This window comes from Talpa occidentalis, unplaced genomic scaffold (genome assembly GCF_014898055.3).
Source record: "Talpa occidentalis isolate TD23 unplaced genomic scaffold, MPIMG_talOcc4v2.1 talOcc4.11, whole genome shotgun sequence".
Classification (NCBI taxonomy): Eukaryota; Metazoa; Chordata; class Mammalia; order Eulipotyphla; family Talpidae; genus Talpa; species Talpa occidentalis.
The window spans coordinates 36,580,615-36,599,051 of NW_023601104.1; the positions used below are offsets into that span (position 1 = coordinate 36,580,615).

Sequence of the window (18,437 nt, forward strand, 5' to 3'; positions counted from 1 at the left end):
GAACAAACTATAAAAGGCTCAAGTGTAGGCTAGATATTGTCAAATTACTCAAGGAAGGCTGACAAGGGCAAGGGAAAGACAATTCCTTTTTAAAGCACAACTGACTGCATCCTTATCATATGGATCCCAGGTTTTTGAAAAGTTTTTTGGATACTGAACAGCATTTAAATTCTCAATCTTTTACAATTCTTTTCAACTCAAAGACATACAAACAGACAGACCTCAGATATACTGCAGGTTTGGTTCCAGACCACCACAATAAAGCAAGTGTCACAACAAAGCAAGACACAAATGTCTTGGTTTCCCAGTACATATAAAATTTATGTTTACACTATTCTGTAGTCTATTAAGTGTTCAGTAGCATTATGTCTAAAAAAAGTATACATTATATGTGACAGAGACATGAAGTGAGAACGTGAGGCTGGAAAAAATGGGCCCAATAGACTTGTTCAAGGCAGAGTTGCCACAAACCTTCAATCTATTAAAAAAAAAGCAGGATCTCCAATGTGCAATAAAGAGAAGTGCAGTAAAACAAGGTCTGCCTGTAATTACTCTGGCCAACTGGAAAGGCATAATCTACAAGTTGCTATGCCTTTCACTGCATAAACACACTGGTGAATATGGGGCAGGTGCTTTAAAAAATGTTAAAAACACATGCCGTTCACAATTTTGCATAATAATCCAACAAACCTGGTTCAATTCTACTCCCTTATTACTCCTGAACACAGCACTGGATGTCTGAAGGGTAGAGATCTCAGCAGAAAACCTGGTATCTAGGACTCTGAGACTCCAATAGGTTCCTAGGCTTTACAGAGTATGAGTCTGGATATCAAGAAAACCATTCCCACCAAATAGCCTATCTAGAAAATGTATCCCAATGGATTTGGGGCTTGATTCTGGTTAGCAAGAAGTTCAGATACAGAGGGAACTCATATTTGGAAATTATGGCCTCAATAACTATATCGCCTCTACTCTAGTTCTGCTGAGACCTTAAGAGTTTGATTCTTTAAAAATGAGGATGGGAGAAGTTTGCAAAAATTACAAAAAAAAAAAACTAAAACAAAAAACTAAACTAAAAGGAACAGTCAGCACATTTTGCAACAAAATGAAACTGAAAAGAACTAATGCTGAGTTAAATAAATAAAGTTATTATTGGGAGTATTCTACAACCTAATCATATCATGAATAGCAGGGGAAAAAAGTCTTACAGAGGAAAAATTTTTGATAACTCTAATTAAAGATCATTGAACATCTACTATGTGCCAGATACCAATTCAAGAACTTCTATATGTTATATTTTACTTGCTTTAACCAGAGCGAGATTCCTTCTCTGTACTTACCTCGATTCAATAACATCCCAAAATGTAAACTAGCACATTATCTTGGTGCTTTAGTATCAGGGGAAATAAAAAATGGGAGGAAAAGAACCAGAAAGCAAAATTATGCTGATTTGATACACAGGCCAAATTTCACATTTCCATAAGACACCAATAAAAGATTATGATTTTGGAGACAACACAGACAATACAAATGGAAAGTAAAGCAAAGCAGTGGACAAACAAGAGGCTGCAGGGCACACTGAGAGCCCAGGTTTCCAGCCTCAGAATATCAGAGACTTTGAGGGGGCTGCGAGAAGTGGTTACAGTTCCCTCTTCTAGACTGTAAGTTCTTTAAAGGCAAGAAATGGTGAATTTTAACTCCCTTTTGCTTCATCATTTATGTTTCCTTAAGTTCTTTCTAGCTTTAACCCTGTACCTGAGATACTGTGAGGGCTACTCATAATCACAAGATACAGAACTGCTGGAGAGAAACTCAAAAGGGCCAGGATAGTGGTGCCTGGCTGACCCTAGGCCGGTGCTCTGAACAGCGAAAGAGGGGTGGCGTTCATCAAGTGCCGACTGCTACGCGGGCATCTGCAAATGTCATAAATTTGCACAACTCTGTAAGATGGGGAAGTAGTCATTATAGCTTTCAGATGAGCGAGGAGAGGCTGGGGGTTTATACTCCAAAGCCCAAGGCTGGAGGAGCCTAAATTCAAAACCAGACTGACCTGCTGAGGTCTATGCAGGGAGCACACACAAGCAAAGATGTGGAGGAAGGGAGTGACCTTGTATACAGACACAAAAGACTGCTGATCTAGTTAGAATGAACAGTTTAAACAGTGGAGAAGAGCAAGATAGGTTTGTTTCAAAGGTCAGGGTGAAGTCAGGTATGCGAGAACAAATGCTAGGATGAGGGGTTTATCACTCACCAGGGAGGTGGCACGTGAAGGATGTAGTGGACTCATCACTGACCATTTTCTTAAAATGCTTCTGATCCCTTTTTGCCACCAGTCCCTTACATGCCTTCCAGTCTCCTAGAATTGCCATTTCCCTTCCCTTCTTGTTCTCTTTCCAGGTGATGCTATCCAGTCTCTGGCCTCAAAGCTAACTACTGACATCCCCAAAGTCTGCAATTGTGCTCCTCAAAACTCCACCCTCTGGTTGTCAGCAGCTGATAGCTCAGCATCTTCTAAAGTCCCACAGAATGTATATTTTTCTTTCTCTGAAATCAAACTGATAACCTTCTGTAGGGTAAGGAAAAAGTATCAGGCTTTTCTGCCCTCCCGCCATTAGGACAGATGAGGGAACCCTGTGGTTCTGAATGTGTGCCTGATGGCGGGCACCTGAAGTGGGTACACCTGGGCTGAGAGACTGAGTTTATAAGGGCGGCCGTCGCAGGGACGCCCGCAGAAGCCAAGAATGAATGGACCGAGAGAAGAAGAAGAGAAGCAGAGAGAGGGCCAGAGAGCCCAGATAGAGGATTTGCTGGGAGCTGGGAGGACTGCCAGCCTCCCAGCCCCCCAGCACCCCTGCCTGCCGTATGCCTGGTAAATCTAAATGAAAGATCTGCAAAAGCCACTGAGGACTCTGACTCCTCCTTTACCCGGTCTGCTGGATCAGAAAACCTGCACTGTGGCCTGTCCTGCCCCTACACCTTCCATTACAAACTTCTTTTTTCTTAATTTCTCTTAAGGGCCACAATGTGGCATGAACAGGGAGCCAGGAATAGGCTAAAATTGTACCTCTGGCACTGACAGCTGGGTGATCTTAGGCAAATCAATGTTTACTCATCTGTGAAAACGGATTTATAGTATCTGTATCTGCCTACATAAAGCTGCTGTAAGATACCCAATACTAAAAACCTATTATTTTTGACCATCTGTCTTTACCATATCCAACTTGTTACCTCACCTCTTTTGCACCACTACCACAGGTTCTTTTTCCCCTTCACCGAGACCCTACAACGGCCTTTTAACTAGTGTCAGGATTTCAAGACTTTCTTCCTCATGAATCACATTGTTTGAAGCAAGTATTCTCCCATGTAGTCAAAGTACCACAACCAACGTGAGATTCTGGCACAAGTACTGTATGTCTCCCTCCTCACCTTAGCACACCACATTCTTTACACTGGGAATTTCCTTGAGAAATGAGAAGTATTACCAATGGGTGGATGTCTGTTACCCACAGAAATAACTTGAAGCAAACAGGTGAGAACTGCGGCTCAAAATCGACCTTTTACATTCCCACCAGCTATCTCTGGCAAAGAACTGTGCATCATTTAGCTGCATATAAACCTGATGGCTTCCTCATCTGCTACTCTGACAGAAAAGGCCCTTTCAGCATTATCCTTTGACATCTCTTTACCACAAGGTCCCTGCCCAATATATAGGGCCAACTTGCTGTTCCCAAACAAACAATATACTTTTTCATATTTGATTCTCCCCTACCTTCAAATGGAGAAATCTCATTTTTTTCTCCATGGTCTGTCCCACACAAGTCACTGTAGCAGACTTTTTTCTAAGATGGTCATAACAAGATGCCCCATCTTGTTATGGCTCCCAAGCATATCATCCTTTTTACCATGTGATGACAATCCTTCCACCAGCTCTTCCCCCTACCCTTAAAACCAGTTGGACCTGTGAGTGCAGCAATAAGGTTAGATCATAATAGCAGCAAGCTTCAGCCTGGTCTTCTTAGGACATTTTCTATCCTAACCCAGTTACGCTGCTGTTAAGAGGATACTCATAGAACATACTATGCAGAACATCCAGCTGAGGTTATAGCTGACAACCACAATCACCCTTTAGGAAGACTCTGGGACTGGCCATCAACTGACTGAAACTGCACAAGAAAGAACTGCCTAACCAAGCCCCCTCAGAATCACGACAGGATAATAAAATGATCGTTATTTCAAGCTACTAAATTTTGGTGTGATTTGTGATATAGCAATGTGAAGCCTTACCCCAAATGTGGCTGTATTTGGAGACTATTTTAGGAGATAACTGTGGTTAAATGAGGGCATAAGCCAATAGAATTAGTGTCCATATGAGAGGAGGAGCGGCCAGGAGTGTGCATGCACAAAGGCCATGCAAGGCCACAGATAGAAAGCAGCTGTATGCAAGTCAGGAAGAGAGGACTCTTAGAGACCAATCCTGCCGGCACCTTGATCTTGTCCTATCAGCCTTGAGAACTGTGAGAAAATAAATTTGTTGTCTAAGAACCCATTCTGTGGTATTCTATTATGGACCCCAAGCAGATGAATATACAAATGAAAACATATGTTTTCAACAAATGAGGTAGGAAGGTTGCCTCACCCATTTTGGTGTCCTCAGAACAGTGCAGACTTGACATATACCATGTCCTTGATGAATACTTGTTGACTGAGTGTGCAAAATACCAGGGAGGACAATTAAGAAGTTGCTAAGTGGTGAAAGGCCTGAGCTTGAAAATAATAATAAAAAAAAGGAGACATACCTCAGAAGAAACAATGTTAACTGATAAAAAAGTACTACCTAACATTTGAGTGCTCTTTAAAGCAGACACCACGCTAGATGACATGGGTTATTTCATTTACTCTTCAGGATAACTTTATTCCACCTGACTCTTCCTGACCACAACACTCAAAACTATTAGAGTTCTTGGTAGAAGGCCTGCTTTTGTTTGGTGCCTGTGATGGCAAGGCAGTAGGTCGAACTGAGTAAGGGACTACAATTAGACTAAAGGGAATAATTACATTCCCAGCGAGGAATACAAAAAAGAGGTACTGTGATTTGGGAGAACCTTAAATATGCAATGTCACTGAGTCAGGAAAAGAAAAGGCTTGTAAGTAGAAGGGCGTGTTTAACGCAAAGAAGACTGCAGAGTGCCTCCCCGGTGGCGCAGTGGTTGAGTGCTGGGTTGCGAAGCTGCCTGCAGTCTCTGCAGCGCCAGTTCAATCCCCGGCCACCGGGTGAGGGTCCCATATGGCGCCAAACCTCTCCTGCCGCCCGCTGCTCCCCTCAGCAGTGTACTTTGGTCCTTCTACCTGCTCTGCTCTCTGCTCTGGCTCTGGTGAATTCTCTCACCCTCACGTGCTTCCGACTGTACCCAGTGCTTGTATAAATAAATAAATAAATCTGTAAAAAAAAAAAAAAAAAAAAAAAAAAGAAGACTGCAGAGTTCATAATGAAGTTGGGAGGGGTAGCAGCAGGATTTGAGAAAGGAACATATCACACAGCTGAAACTAATACAACGTTTTGTCGATTATACCTCATTAACACCCCTCCCCCCACACACACAAGTCCGCGGTGAACTTCGAGGAGTTTGTCTAGTGGGGGGTCTTCAAATTATGACATTAAGGAAGGAGAAACGAGGCGTGAAGAAATAAAATTCGGTAGCTAAAGGCTAGAACCTTCCTTCAAGAAGTTCAGACGTAGGAGGAAGCAGAGTGGTCTTTGCAGAAGGGCAGTTACCACAGGAGTGGGAGGAGCTGAAACTGGAAAGGAGGCTCGAAACGAAGGTGTCAGACTGAGCGGGATTTCCGCCGAGTTGAGAGAACAGCAGAGCCGCTACTTTAGCGGAAAAAGCAGTCTGGGAGTCCTAAAGCCGAGACCCACGGGATTCATCCCAGGCGTCTGACGCGTCTCGCCAAAAAGAGCGTGGACACCAGGGGCCTCTAGGGACCTCTGGAGACCCGGGTTTCCGCGCGGACTCTACCTCGCTGCTCCCAACCCTCTCGACCTCCGCCAAGGTGGCCCTCGAAATGGCCGAGGCGCAGGCCCCACAGACACTCACCCCACAGCCACGCGGCGCCAGCGCCGGGCTGGCCGCACGATAAGCGCATCCCAGGCGGCCGCCAACCGGCTCTCGGGGGAGCCAGGTCCCGGGGGCACGGGCCCCAGCTGTAGCGAACTCCACAGAGAACGAAGCGCCGAACCCGGCAACTGCGGCTCCAGCAAGAAGACGCAGCCAACGGCCAGCGCCAGAAAGCCCGCGTACGCGGAGCCGCGCCACAGCGCCATGGGGACCGAGGCGCCTCAGCAGCGCCGTTCAGCTCCCTCCTCAGCTACCGCACTTCCGGGCTCGGCGCGCCGACGTCGCCACCCGTGCGGAGACGTCACGCCCGCGCGCCCTGGACCCTCCCCTCGGGGGCGGGGCGACAGCGGTGGACGGGCTAGGGCGCCCTCTGCCGACGCCCTCTGCCGGCGCCCAAATCCTGGCGCTTGGGGGCGCGGTTCCTCCGCCCTGAAGGACGTGGCACAAAGGCCGTAGTGCCCGCCTGGGAGCTGCATCCGGTCCAGGGACCCCAACCGTACCCGAAAATAGAGGGCGAAGATATGTTTGCTTTGTCCGTGAGACGAAACGGACGGTTTATGAAGCAGCGGACAAACCTCACGTTGCTGCTTGAGCGGTAGGTGTCCCCGTGTGAGCTGCGCTGGCAGGTCCTCGGAGGGGCACGAATCACACGCCCCTTCTTTTAATCCGACCCTCCTCCTGCGTGTCCATCCTCTGTCGTTTATTAAACTCATCCTTTTTGAGACCCACAGGTCGGCGTTCCCCGAGGGATCCGCTCAGAGGCCAGCAGCGCTGCAGCGAGCTCTTGAAGCGAGCGGGCCAGAGGGGTTCAGCCCTTTGGAGGGTGGTGGAGATGTTTGTGTGTCTGTAGTAGAGTATTCATAAGTCCCTTTAAAGCGCGCGGGTGAGGACCCACAGCCAGGAACCCGTTTAATATCGGGGCTGCTCTATAACAGAGACCTTCAGCTGCCCAGGACTTAGGCTGAGACTGAGGAAGCCTGCAGTGATCGTCCTCGCTGGATGAGATTCAAGCCTAAAGATAGCCCTTGGGGAAGGGGAGGTGTGCCCTTTAACAAGCGCAGAAAATTGCACAAATATACACAGTCTGTACAGTATAGGGAGTTTATGAACCTGAGTGAAGAAACCCTGGTTTCTCCTAGTCTCCCTTGATGGTAAGGTTTAAACCCACGCAGGTCCTGTTTTCCATATAGTGACCCTTTTATGTGTGAGCCTAGGTTGCGGGCCAGGGAAGCTAAGCTTGCTTCCAGCTCTTAGCTGCCACCATGCCCAGCCTAATCTTGTTCCCTGGACTGCTTCCATTTTTCCAGTTCTACTGGCTTCTGACCTTGGCTCTGTGTTCGATTTTCCACCCTGCCACTGACCTTTGGATTTGGCAGGGAAACCTTATTTCCTTAGCTTTGATCTAAGGTATTAATTCAGCTTCATTCCTTCCACTCACACCTCACCAGTACTTCCCCATCCCAGTCATCTACCCTCCCCTGGCTTACCCAAACTACCTGACCATACTATTCTCTTCAAAGGAATGTTCACAGAGGAAGAGATTTGGGCTGCTCTGTTAAAGAAACAAGGAGCTGTTGAGATCTGTGTGGAGCCATGAAGCTGTCGTCACAGAGTTGCTGTTCCTTCTTACCCCTTGAGGGAGACATGTCAGTATAGGGAGTACCCAGAGAAATGCTCTTTTCTTGGACCCCAGTGGGTAAGTTTTCCTATCACCCCAGAGGGGACGGAAGCAGCACCTAACTCAAAAGCAGCAAATCTGACTGGCCAAAGACCACTTCTGTCTACTGAGAATTCCCATAATAGTCAAGAGTTCCTAGCTAGTTGGTTTTGGTTGTGCTAGCTCATAGGATGAAGGTCAGATTGGGCCAGTTAAATATATTTCCAAAGTGAAGTTTTGGGGCAGCAGAGGAAGCTGAGCTGTGGGAAGCCCACGGAGCAGACAGGCCTAGAGAGCAGGGATGTGGAGAGAAAAGTCATGTAGGGCCTTCCAGATCCCAGGAGAGCTGCTGAACTGTCAGTACTTTTACACCTAATTCTTCTGCTCTTTCTAGGCTTGCCAGAGTGCCTCCTCCACCCTAGTTTTATTGAGATATAATTGACATATAACATAGAAGTTTATGATGTACAATATAATGATTTGATATGTATATACAGTGATTAACACAAACTTCATTAACACTCCTCACCTCACATAGTTACACATTTTTCCTTGTCATGAGAACTTTGAAAATCTATGCTCTTAGCAACTTTCAAATATATCATACTAGAACTTTTGATTTGGCCATAGAGGTAAAACAATAGCAACTTAAACAATGGATGTTTATTTCTGGTGTAAAAGTCCCAATGGGGGCTGCCAATTATGGCTACAGTAGCAAGCATGATCCTGTCTGGTCCTTAAGGAGGCTGCTCTGGGGCTCATGCTGCTTGGTTACTTAGAGTGGGTTGCCTTGTGGGTGATAGCTGTGCTGGACAAGAAACCCAGAGCCAATCTCAGTTCCAGCAGAGAACTAAAGAGGCAGGAACAGCAGGAAGGGAAGAACTCAGAGACAGTTTCCAGTCATGGTGGTACCTCAGGTGGCTTCCAGTCACACATAGTCCTAGTGCCTTAATTGCTTCTCAGTCCTCAACAGGGGCTCAGAGGCAGACATTCAGCCCTCTTGGTACTACAGACCCTTGTGAAATATTTCCTTAAAAAAAATTAGTCATTGGGAGCCTCCCTGGTGGCGCAGTGGTTGAGCACTGGGCTGCAAAGCTGCCCGCAGCCTCTGCAGCACCAGTTTGATCCCCAGCCACCGGCGAGAGTCCCTCATGGCATGCAGACCTCTCCTGCAGCGCCCGCTGCTCCCCTCAGCAGTGTATTTTGTCAGTCTGCCTGTTCTGCTCCCTGCTCTGGCTCTGGTGAATTCTCTCACCCTCCCGCACTTCTGACTATACCCGGTGCTTGTATAAATAAATAAATTAATCTTTAAAAAAAAATTAGTCATTGCAGATTATGACCATCTATCTGTTTAGAATCTGGAATGCTTTGCAAGCCAATTGTTGGATTTCTGGGAGCAATTATACAAAACAGCCCTGAATGGGCAACTGTGGCTCTATTGCCTCCACTGAACAGAGAGAAAGAGCTGGGCATGCCAAAAGGTGCCCCCCTCCCACCTCCGTGCAATTGCTTCCAGACATAGCCTTTGCTATTGGTTCTCCCTTCTTAGACTGGGGTGGAGGGGCCGGGGGGAGTGCAGGAGGTGGGGGGGAGAGAAGCAATTCAGTTCCAGAAACTTCAGAGGCAAGTGGAGGCTCCAGGTGTCCCCCACCCAAGCCCCTGATTTAGACAGCCAAGGAGCAGATCCCATATTTACACAAGGAATTAGCAGAGTCCTGTCAGGTCCCAAGTTAGCCTAAGGTCTTGGCTTTGACACAAATACTAGTCAACACCCACATGATCTGAAGGGTTTTAAGAAAAGTTTATTCCCATGTTGGAACAGAAACTAAAGTGGGACCAATTGGTCCTTAATGAAAGTTGGGCTAACCCACTTTTCCCCCAGCTCCAGGCCTTCGGGTTTCATCCAAGTTGCCCTCTGAAGCACTCACTGTATTGAGGCCTTTGCTGATGGCAGGGACACAGCCAACCACAAGCCACACTCAAAGAACAGTGTTAGGCTACACTCAAAGGCCAGAGGCAGAGCACAGCTTTGAAGGTTATCAACAAGTTCAAGGAGACACAAGAGTAGGAAAAAAGAATCCTAGGATATTGAAAGAGAAAGTTTTGTGTCTGAAGTTACAGCCTGGGCAGACATCCTCCTTCCTAGTCTGCTTTTAGGAGGGCTCTAGAAGAGTTAGAAGGATGGGTTGTCAAATGGGGAGCAGCAGGGTGTTAAAAGCACAGGAGGCAGGTGACAAGAATGTCAGCAGCAGCAGTGAGAACATGATAGTTCCTTGACAGTAATAGAACTTCCTGCACAGTTTGGGGGCAGAGACCTCTTAACTTATGGGATGGCCCTGGATTTATACTTTAGACCGGGTGAAAGTGCTGAGCATGGGAAGTAGGAGGGAGAACTGTTTAGCTTCTGTCTGACAACACCTGTGAGCTTCACTGGGCAAATGAGTAGGGGGCAGGGTGAATCATGGGCCTGGCCACAGTGCTCTCTCCTGGATGCTCCAGCTTCCTGGAACACGGCTGTCACACTGCCTGTGGAGGCTTTGTGCACTCACGCACCCTCCTGCTTCCTGCAGGTTGTGTAAACCGGTTCTGTTTTAGATCCTGAAAACTTTGTCATCTGGAATATTTGCAATGTACATTTGGAAGGAAATGTAAAATTCGCTGTCCAACTGCATTTTTCTCTTGATTCAAGAACCCTAGCTGTTCTAGATCCACATAGTCTAAGAGTTGTTTTCCAAACTAAAATAAAGGAAAAAATAAAATAAGCAGAAGCAAAAATGTCCAATTGGGATTGCAGGCTGTGCTGTTCTAGAAGCTGGCAGGGGTGTAGTCTTGATCATTCATTTACTTATTCACCTAACTGTCCATCCATTTGTCCATCCATCCATCCATCCATCCATCCATCCATCCATCCATCCATCCATCCATTACTCTGCCATGCCTAGGGTGACAGCACAGAGGAAGGGGTATGACATAACAAAACTGGGGTTCTGTAAGGAAGGAGAGGTGGTGAATGGTTGTTGCAAGATGATCAATAGTATCTATTTTAATGGAAGGAATGTGGAATTTGATGGCTAGTTTTAAATCTACTTCTGCCATTCACTGTGTAACTCAAGCAGTCATTTAATCTTTCTGACCTTCAGTTTCCTTATCTACCAAATAATTCCTACTCTACTTCATAGTTGTGGGAGGTAAAGTTACCTTTAAAGAAACTTGTACTGTGTCTGCAACATGTTGACACAAGCCAAAACACATTCTGCCATCACTATGGCTCTCAAGTTGGCTCTGAGAACTATATTTAATTTTCTTCTCTGCTCTGCTTGTCTGTCTCACACTATAAAGGGGACAGACACTTGTGCATAGATCACTGTGCACTGCTTTTTGCTGCTCCTCACCTATGTAATATTCCACTAAATGAAAATGCTAAAATTTATTCATTTTACTATAAATAGAGCATTTGGAATTTTCTCAGTTTTTTTTGCTGTTATGTACAATATTATTATGTACACACTGCTAGTAGATGTGCACAGAGAGTGTAACTAAGTGAAATGTCTGGGTTGCATGCTACACCTATCCTCAAGTTAACTAGATAATGTCATTAACTAGATAATGTCAGCTACCAGAGTGGCATGTCAGCATGCCCCCCACAGGCAGCATGAGTGTTCCTGTTGCTTCACAGAGACTCCCACACATTCGTAAAAATCTTGCCATTCTGTGGGATGTGTAGTGGTGTCTCATCATGGTTTTGACGGTTAGTTGCAAATATCTTGTCTTCCATCCATCATTTGTCTTTTCATTTTCTCTATAATATCTGTAGGGACAAATTTGAATGTAGTTCATAGTTTGTTCCTTTTTATTGATGCCTTTTCTTTTATTATTAATGCTTTTTATTATGTGTCTCCCCAAAAATCTTTCTGGGGCATGAAGGTAGTGTCCTGTTCTACCTTCTCAGAGCTATATAGTTTTGCATTTCATGTCTAGGTGTTTAGTCCATCTTGAAATTGTTTTCTGTGAATGGTGGAAGGAATCCTTATAGATAACCACTGAACCCAATGCCTTCTCTCTCTTTCTTTCTTTCTTTCTTTCTTTCTTTCTTTCTTTCTTTCTTTCTTTTCTTTCTTTTCTTCTTCTTTCTTTCTTCTTCTTTCTTTCTTTCTTCTTTCTTTCTTCTTCTTTCTTTCTTTCTCTGTCTTTCTCTCTTTCTTTCTTTCTAAAAAGATTTATTTATTTATGCATACAAGAACTGGGGTACAGGTCAGAGGTGCAGGGGGTAAGAGAATTCACCAGAGACAGAGTGGGGACCAGAACAGGCAGACTGATTGAAATACACTATTGTGGGGAGCAGTAGGTGAGACAGGAGAGGTCACTTCCCTGGCTGGGGATCTAATTCATGCTGAGATGTTACTTACAGTTTCATAGTGCTGACGCTTAACCCCTTGTGCCACCAGGGAGGCCCCCAATGCCTTTTCTTTGGCCATTTCTCAATGACTTTATTCCCACCTCTGTCTAATGTCAAGTGTCTGTATGTGAATCTGTTATGGGCTCTTTATTTTGTTTATCCCCCTATCAGAACCGCACTATCTTGATATCTGATAATATCAATTCTTTTACCTTATTTTTCAAGAGTGTCTTGGTTCTCCTTGGCCTTTGATTATCCCATATACATTTTCAAATAAACTTGTCAAAAAAAACCCAATCAGAATTTTGGGGTTTCCTTTTGGGACTCATTGAAATCTTTATAATATTTAGTTGTCCAAGCTAGGACTTTGGTATATCCCTTTGTTTATTTATATTACCTAAATGTCTGGCAATAACATATTAAGCTTTTATAGATAGAGGCTTTGTACAACTTCAGAATGCTTTATTTCTAGGCACTTCAAATTTGTAATAAATTCATTGATGTAAAATCAACATACAATAAACTGCATACTATGTAAAGGATACAATTTGATAAGTTTAACACATTTAATAATAAAATTTAACAATGTGATAGAATTATAATTACGCAACATATTTGTGCATATACAACACAAAGTAATAAACATATCCATCACCCCTGAAAGATTCCTCATATCCCTTTGTAATCTTTGCCATCCACCCTTCCTGCTCAAACATTCCCCTCCTTACTCTAAGGTGGGAATCCTTGATCTACTTCCTGTCACTATAGATCAGTTTGTACTTTCCAGAATTGTATATAAATTAAGTTGTACTGTGCATATGCCTTGTGATCTGACTTCTTTCACTCAGTACACTTACTTTGAGATTCATCTAGATTGTAGTGTGTAGCAATGATTAGTGACTTTTAAAAAAACCTTTACTTTTAAAATAGTTCTAGATTCACAGGAAGTTGCAAAAAATGGTACAGAGAGATCCCCTGCATACTTTACCTGATTTCTCCCCTTGAGCTTTGCATGCCTGCCTGCTTTCTGTCATTCATATCTCTGCTCAAATACAATATGTCCCTGACCAACTGATATAATATAATAAGCCTGTAGGCTCCACCAATTCTCCCTCTTTTATTTTCTGCCTAGAATATATTAATATCTGATTTTTCTCATCTTCTTATTTGTTTGTTTATTGTCATTTCACCCTATTGGAGTATGAATTCCATGTGAACAAGGACAGTCTGTTCCAATCAGTGCCTGGCACTTAAATAATTGCTGACTAATAAAAATAATGAATCTTCCAGCAACCACATAATATGGATATTGTTCTCTCTGCTTTACAGATGGGGAACTGGACTGGGAAGGATTAAGTGACTTGCCGAAAACCACAGTTTCTGTTAGTGGTGGTAGGGATGTTTGGTGCTGAAATTCAAATCTCTGATTTCTAAAGACACGCCATGCTTTCTTTAAATAAAAAAAAAAAAAATTAGGGCAGACTGAAGATGGTTTCATCTATCTCCTTCTATGGTAATGACCAGTCTTTATACCACAGACTCAGACTATAATGGCCAGGCCAGAGGTGGGTACACCCCAAGTGGCCCTTAACAGCAGCAGCAAGGCCTTTCTTCCCAGAAAGAGCAAGCAATTCATTTTCCCCATCCCCATTCATGTATGGTTTTTAATAATTAATACTTCTAGCAATTTTTAAATCTTTCTTTAAAGGGATATTACAGTTCATTACAGTTTATTGCAAACAGATTTCTTTATACAAGTCAGTCCTGATGTTGAAACTATAATAATACATGTTTTTCTTAGTTTCTGGCACAATTTACTTTTTGAACAATAGAGAATAACTTTTTAAACAAAAATTGGATACTACTTCACTGGAAAAATATTCTAACAAATAATATTTTGTTTACACACCAAAAACCTAAATATCTTTACTTAAGGTTATACTACCAAAAAATTTCCAAAAAGATACAAGCCTAAAAAGTCACGATGAAAGTTAGCTGGGTTTTCTTAAGAAGTGAAATTAAAAACAGACTGCACTGCTTACTTTTCAGCAAATTTCACTTTGCCAGGTTTTGAAGGCAAAAACTTAACAGTTTTCAGTGTTGTCTCCTCGCCCAGGGGAAGCTGGAGCATTTGCTCCTTTCTGCCAACCTGCTGTCACCAGTCACCAGTCACAGCTGAATCCATCAACATGATGGCTTCATACAATATGATGGCTTCCCATGTGGACCGTGCACAGATTAGTGCTGTAGACCCCTTCCTGGTGGAGCAGATAAATCCACTACCTCTTCACTGGAGTGTGGATTTCAGGGGTTGATCTGTATGCTCCAGACAATTTGCATGGAACCAATACAACAAAGAAACCACATGGTGCACGCTGGTCTACTTTCTGGAACAAAAATCTAGCATGTGGGTTGATATACTGCCCATCACAACTTGAGAAGGTACCAAGTTGCAATTTCTCTTCCAGAATTCCTGATTGATGACCAACTGAATGATCAACCCATTGGGTCAAATTTATTGCCATTGTCATATTCTTCAGAAGGAGTAGCTTTTTGGTGACCAAGATTCTTGTGGTTGTCCAAGGATTGGTGAAAGGAAATGCCTCACCAACCCCCTTTCCTATTTCCTTGATCCAGCTTTTTAGGTTGCTGTCTTCTTGGGATGCGACCAGTAGACACTGGTCCTTATCTGCTCAAAAAACAAAACAAAACAAAACAAAAAACACAAACAAACAAACAAAACCAACAATAAAAAACAAAAAACAAAAACAATGGATAACCAGCACATCATTTAGAAAACATAGAAAGGTACAAATACCCTTAAAGAAGCTCTTAATTCTCTTGTTAATATTCATTTTTTGGTGTAGATCTGGGCAGACTCTTACTTTGGGATGTGCACACATGGAAAAATATAATGAAATTTTTGATATTTCACTAAATTTTTTTCCAACATGATTTTTCATGGTATCATAGGCTACCATTTCTTTAACCTACCCGCAGTGTTAGACAGTTCACAAGTTTTGGCTATTACAAACAATGAAGGATAACCGTCTCAGAGCAGAATCTTTGCTGAGTTTCTTGTCTTAGGATAGAGTGAAACAAGTGTTCAAGGGCACTTCCAATGCTGTTGTCAGATTTTCCTCTAGCAAAGTTGATGGACCTGCGCCTTAGGTAGTAAATAGGAGCAGTGGTACACGCCTGTCCACACCGCAGCCCCTCCAGCCAGCCGGCTCCAGGAGACTTGGCGCTGAGAAACTCAGGAAAGAGGACGCTGTAGGGAGCATGGCAAATCCTGGAGACTGTGGCCACACCTAAATGCTCCTGGGCAAAAGAAGGGGTCTCCAGGGGGAAAGAGACCAGCGCGGGTAAGAACTGGTCTTAGGGTCCCAGAGGCTCCCCTAAAAGTCCGTGGATGTATCAGGTTCTGTCTTTGAGCCTCGGTTTTCTCATCTGCATATTGGGACTGAGATCCCATAGTGATGGAGACTGTGGACACCGCGTTCTGGGGTGCACGGAGCTGAGCTCCGCCTGCGGGAGCGACCCGACGCCTGGAGGGGACCGAGGACCTACCGCTTGGCAGGCAGCCAGGGGCCTCCCCAGCCCGCCACAGCCGCCGCGCGGGCTAGCAAGCCCCGGGAGTGGTTAGGGGCCCGCAGGGGGCGCCGCGAGCCCACCGCCAGAGCCGCTGCGGCACAGAGGGGTCCGCAGGGGCACCCTGGGAGGAGTCTTGGGGCCGTGGGTCTGCAGACTCGGGGGGCGGGCGGAGGTTCCAGGCCGGGTGCTGGGTCTCCACGCTGTGGGATTGCTTTCCCCTTGCAACAAATACGCCATTAGCTTAACTGGCCGCGTCCGAGGCCTGGTGTTCCCCTCCCTCCGCGCCTTCCTGGGCTTCAGAGCCTTGTTTCCGGATTTTCCAACTTCAGAGCCGAGGTCTCCGCCTCCGGGGAGCCTTACAGCTCTTTACTTCGACTCATGGACAGGTTGCACTAGGCCGTGCCTTGTTCTGAAAACTCCCTTCCTATACCCGGTTGCCTCTGAGGACGCGCCGGCTTTGCCTCCCTCCCCGACTAAGCCCCTTATTGCTGCAACCCAGGGCCACTTTGCCTGGCGCTGAGTGGGTGTAAGCGAGAGCCACCTCTTCTCTCTGCAAGGCATAAGCGAGGGGGGCGCTGGAAGGCACCTTGATGCATCCCCAACCTTTTAGCCCCCAGATGCTGGAAGAGCAACCGTGGGGGTGCGGGAGGAGGGTTGTGGGGTAGGGAGGGGCAATAGAAGAGGAGGTGTGGAAGCCGGGAGAGTGGCGTCCTGCAACTGTGTGGGAGTTTACCCAGCATGTCAGCAAGGCCTTCGTGCATTTATGAGTGTATCTTTGTAAGAAAGCATCTCTAAATTAACCGTATGTAGGCATGAAGTAAGTATTCAAATCATATTGTAAAGGATTTCAATCCTTGATACTTGGTGCATTACAGATAAAATAGCCAAGAATTTTGAGGATCGGGTTGGTACTGTATTTGCAATGGGCACCTAACCTTGAGTAATCTCTTTGTCAACCAGACTTCATTGTCTCCACTCTGTTAAAAGATAATTTTTCTAAAGGAAAAATCATGACTCATAAAAGTGTAAGAGGAACACGTGTCAAAGATTTTACTTAACTCATTAATTAATGAGGAAAACAGTGATGTGTTAAAAACTGGTTCAAAGGACAGTGCATAGGCCAGATATGCATTTTGGCAACCAGGAATAATGAAAGGAATTTGTTCATTGATACAAAATTGGCTTCTCTCATAGTGTGGGGGGAAATCAGTTGCACCTCCATCTGGCAAAGTCATTTGCACTGCTTTGGAGAGCAATCGTTTGTATAATTTTTAGTTGTCTACAACTTACAGGCTCAAAGACAATGAAAGATGGAGACCACTATAGAATTAGATAAAGTGGAGGTGGATAGAATCACAGAATTCCATAGAGTAATAATGCTTATCTCCATTTCAACAGTTACAGTTTCCTTTTTGGTCATTTGAACAATAGGGTTGGGTTTCATAAGGTTGGAGTTTAAAAATTTTTAGTGATGGAACTCTTTTAAGTGAAATCTTACAGGAAACCTTAATATATATATTTTTAATTCAGTTAAATTCTTCTGCAGTTAATCCATACTCATTGTAAAACTATCAATACATAAGATTAGTAAGTGAAAATTTAGTCTCCCTTCTCTTTTTTCCCTCCTTTCTCCCTCTGCCATTTCTGTTCCAAAGCTAGTTTCTTTCACACCTTGTAGAAACCGTCTATATGGAGACATACACACTTAGAATCACAAATGTGGTAAAGACTGTTTTGCTCCTGATACTTTACATTTTCAGCTAAAACTTGCGTGGACATCGCTCCATGTGAGAACATAGACGTCCACCTTGTCGATTAAAATGACTGAATAATACTTCATTGCATTGATGCCCTTAACTTGCTTGGCTAATTTTCTATTAATGGATATTTTTTACTTGTTTCCAGTTTTATGGCATTTTTTTAAAAAAAGATTTATTCATTTATGCATACAAGAACTGGGGTATAGGCCAGAGGTGTGAGAGGTGAGAGGATTCACTAGATACAAAGCGGGGAACAGAACTGGCAGATATACTGAAGTACACTGTTGAGGGGAGCAGTGGGTGAGTCAGGAGGGGTCTGCTGCGCCATGTGGGTTGCTCCCTGATGGGCCAGGGATTGAACTCGTACTGCGCTATGCTCAACCTATTGCACCAACAGGGAGGCACCAAGTTTTATGGTATTTTAAACAAATGCTTCAGTGAACTTTAATCAGTATTTTTGTGTGGAGCTATATAGAATTTTATAAGTGGAGTCACTGGGTTTAATATTTTGTCATATGTTCCATTACCTTCCCCAGAAGTTGTGATCATTTACTTATTCTGCCAAATAGCCTATCTTACATCCCTACCAACACTCAGTATGATCAAACTTTTAAATCTTTGCCAATCTGATAGAGAGAAATGGCACCTCATAATTTCAGTGTACTTTTCTACAATTATCTCTAGCAGTTAAAATCTTCCTTTTGGTGGAAAATTGCTTCATTATTTGTGTGACTTACTTCTGCAGAACAACTCCCACGAAAATAGTTTGAAAACGTTTATGCCAGGTTGATTTTCTGGGCTCTCATATTTCAGGAGGCAGGCTTTGGTTCTGTTCTGTGTAATGTGGAGCCTGTGTGTGTGTGTGTGTGCGTGTGTGTGTGTGTCTGAGTGCCAATGTGTTCATGTCAGTCAGT

At 44.3% G+C, this 18,437-nt stretch overlaps 1 protein-coding gene and 1 long non-coding RNA gene across 4 annotated transcripts in view; one reads left to right on the forward strand and one right to left on the reverse strand.

The window, feature by feature from the left end:
• ADPGK (ADP dependent glucokinase) overlaps window positions 1-6,388 on the reverse strand; it is a 29,726-nt gene extending 23,338 nt beyond the window's left edge. For 2 of the 3 annotated variants that reach the window (XM_037502889.2, XM_037502888.2), the window contains exon 1: window positions 6,096-6,388. In XM_037502889.2, the coding sequence (XP_037358786.1) occupies window positions 6,096-6,322 (227 nt within the window). In that variant the 5' untranslated portion in view covers window positions 6,323-6,388. The remainder of the gene's footprint in view (window positions 1-6,095) is intronic. The other variant, XM_054688647.1, reaches the window with a different exon arrangement.
• Window positions 6,389-6,948: 560 nt separating this feature from the next.
• Window positions 6,949-13,646, forward strand: LOC119238165 (uncharacterized). The gene is made up of 3 exons (XR_005123503.2): window positions 6,949-7,267; window positions 7,637-7,812; window positions 13,499-13,646. It is a non-coding gene; the product is annotated as an uncharacterized LOC119238165 (long non-coding RNA).
• Window positions 13,647-18,437: the final 4,791 nt, after the last annotated feature.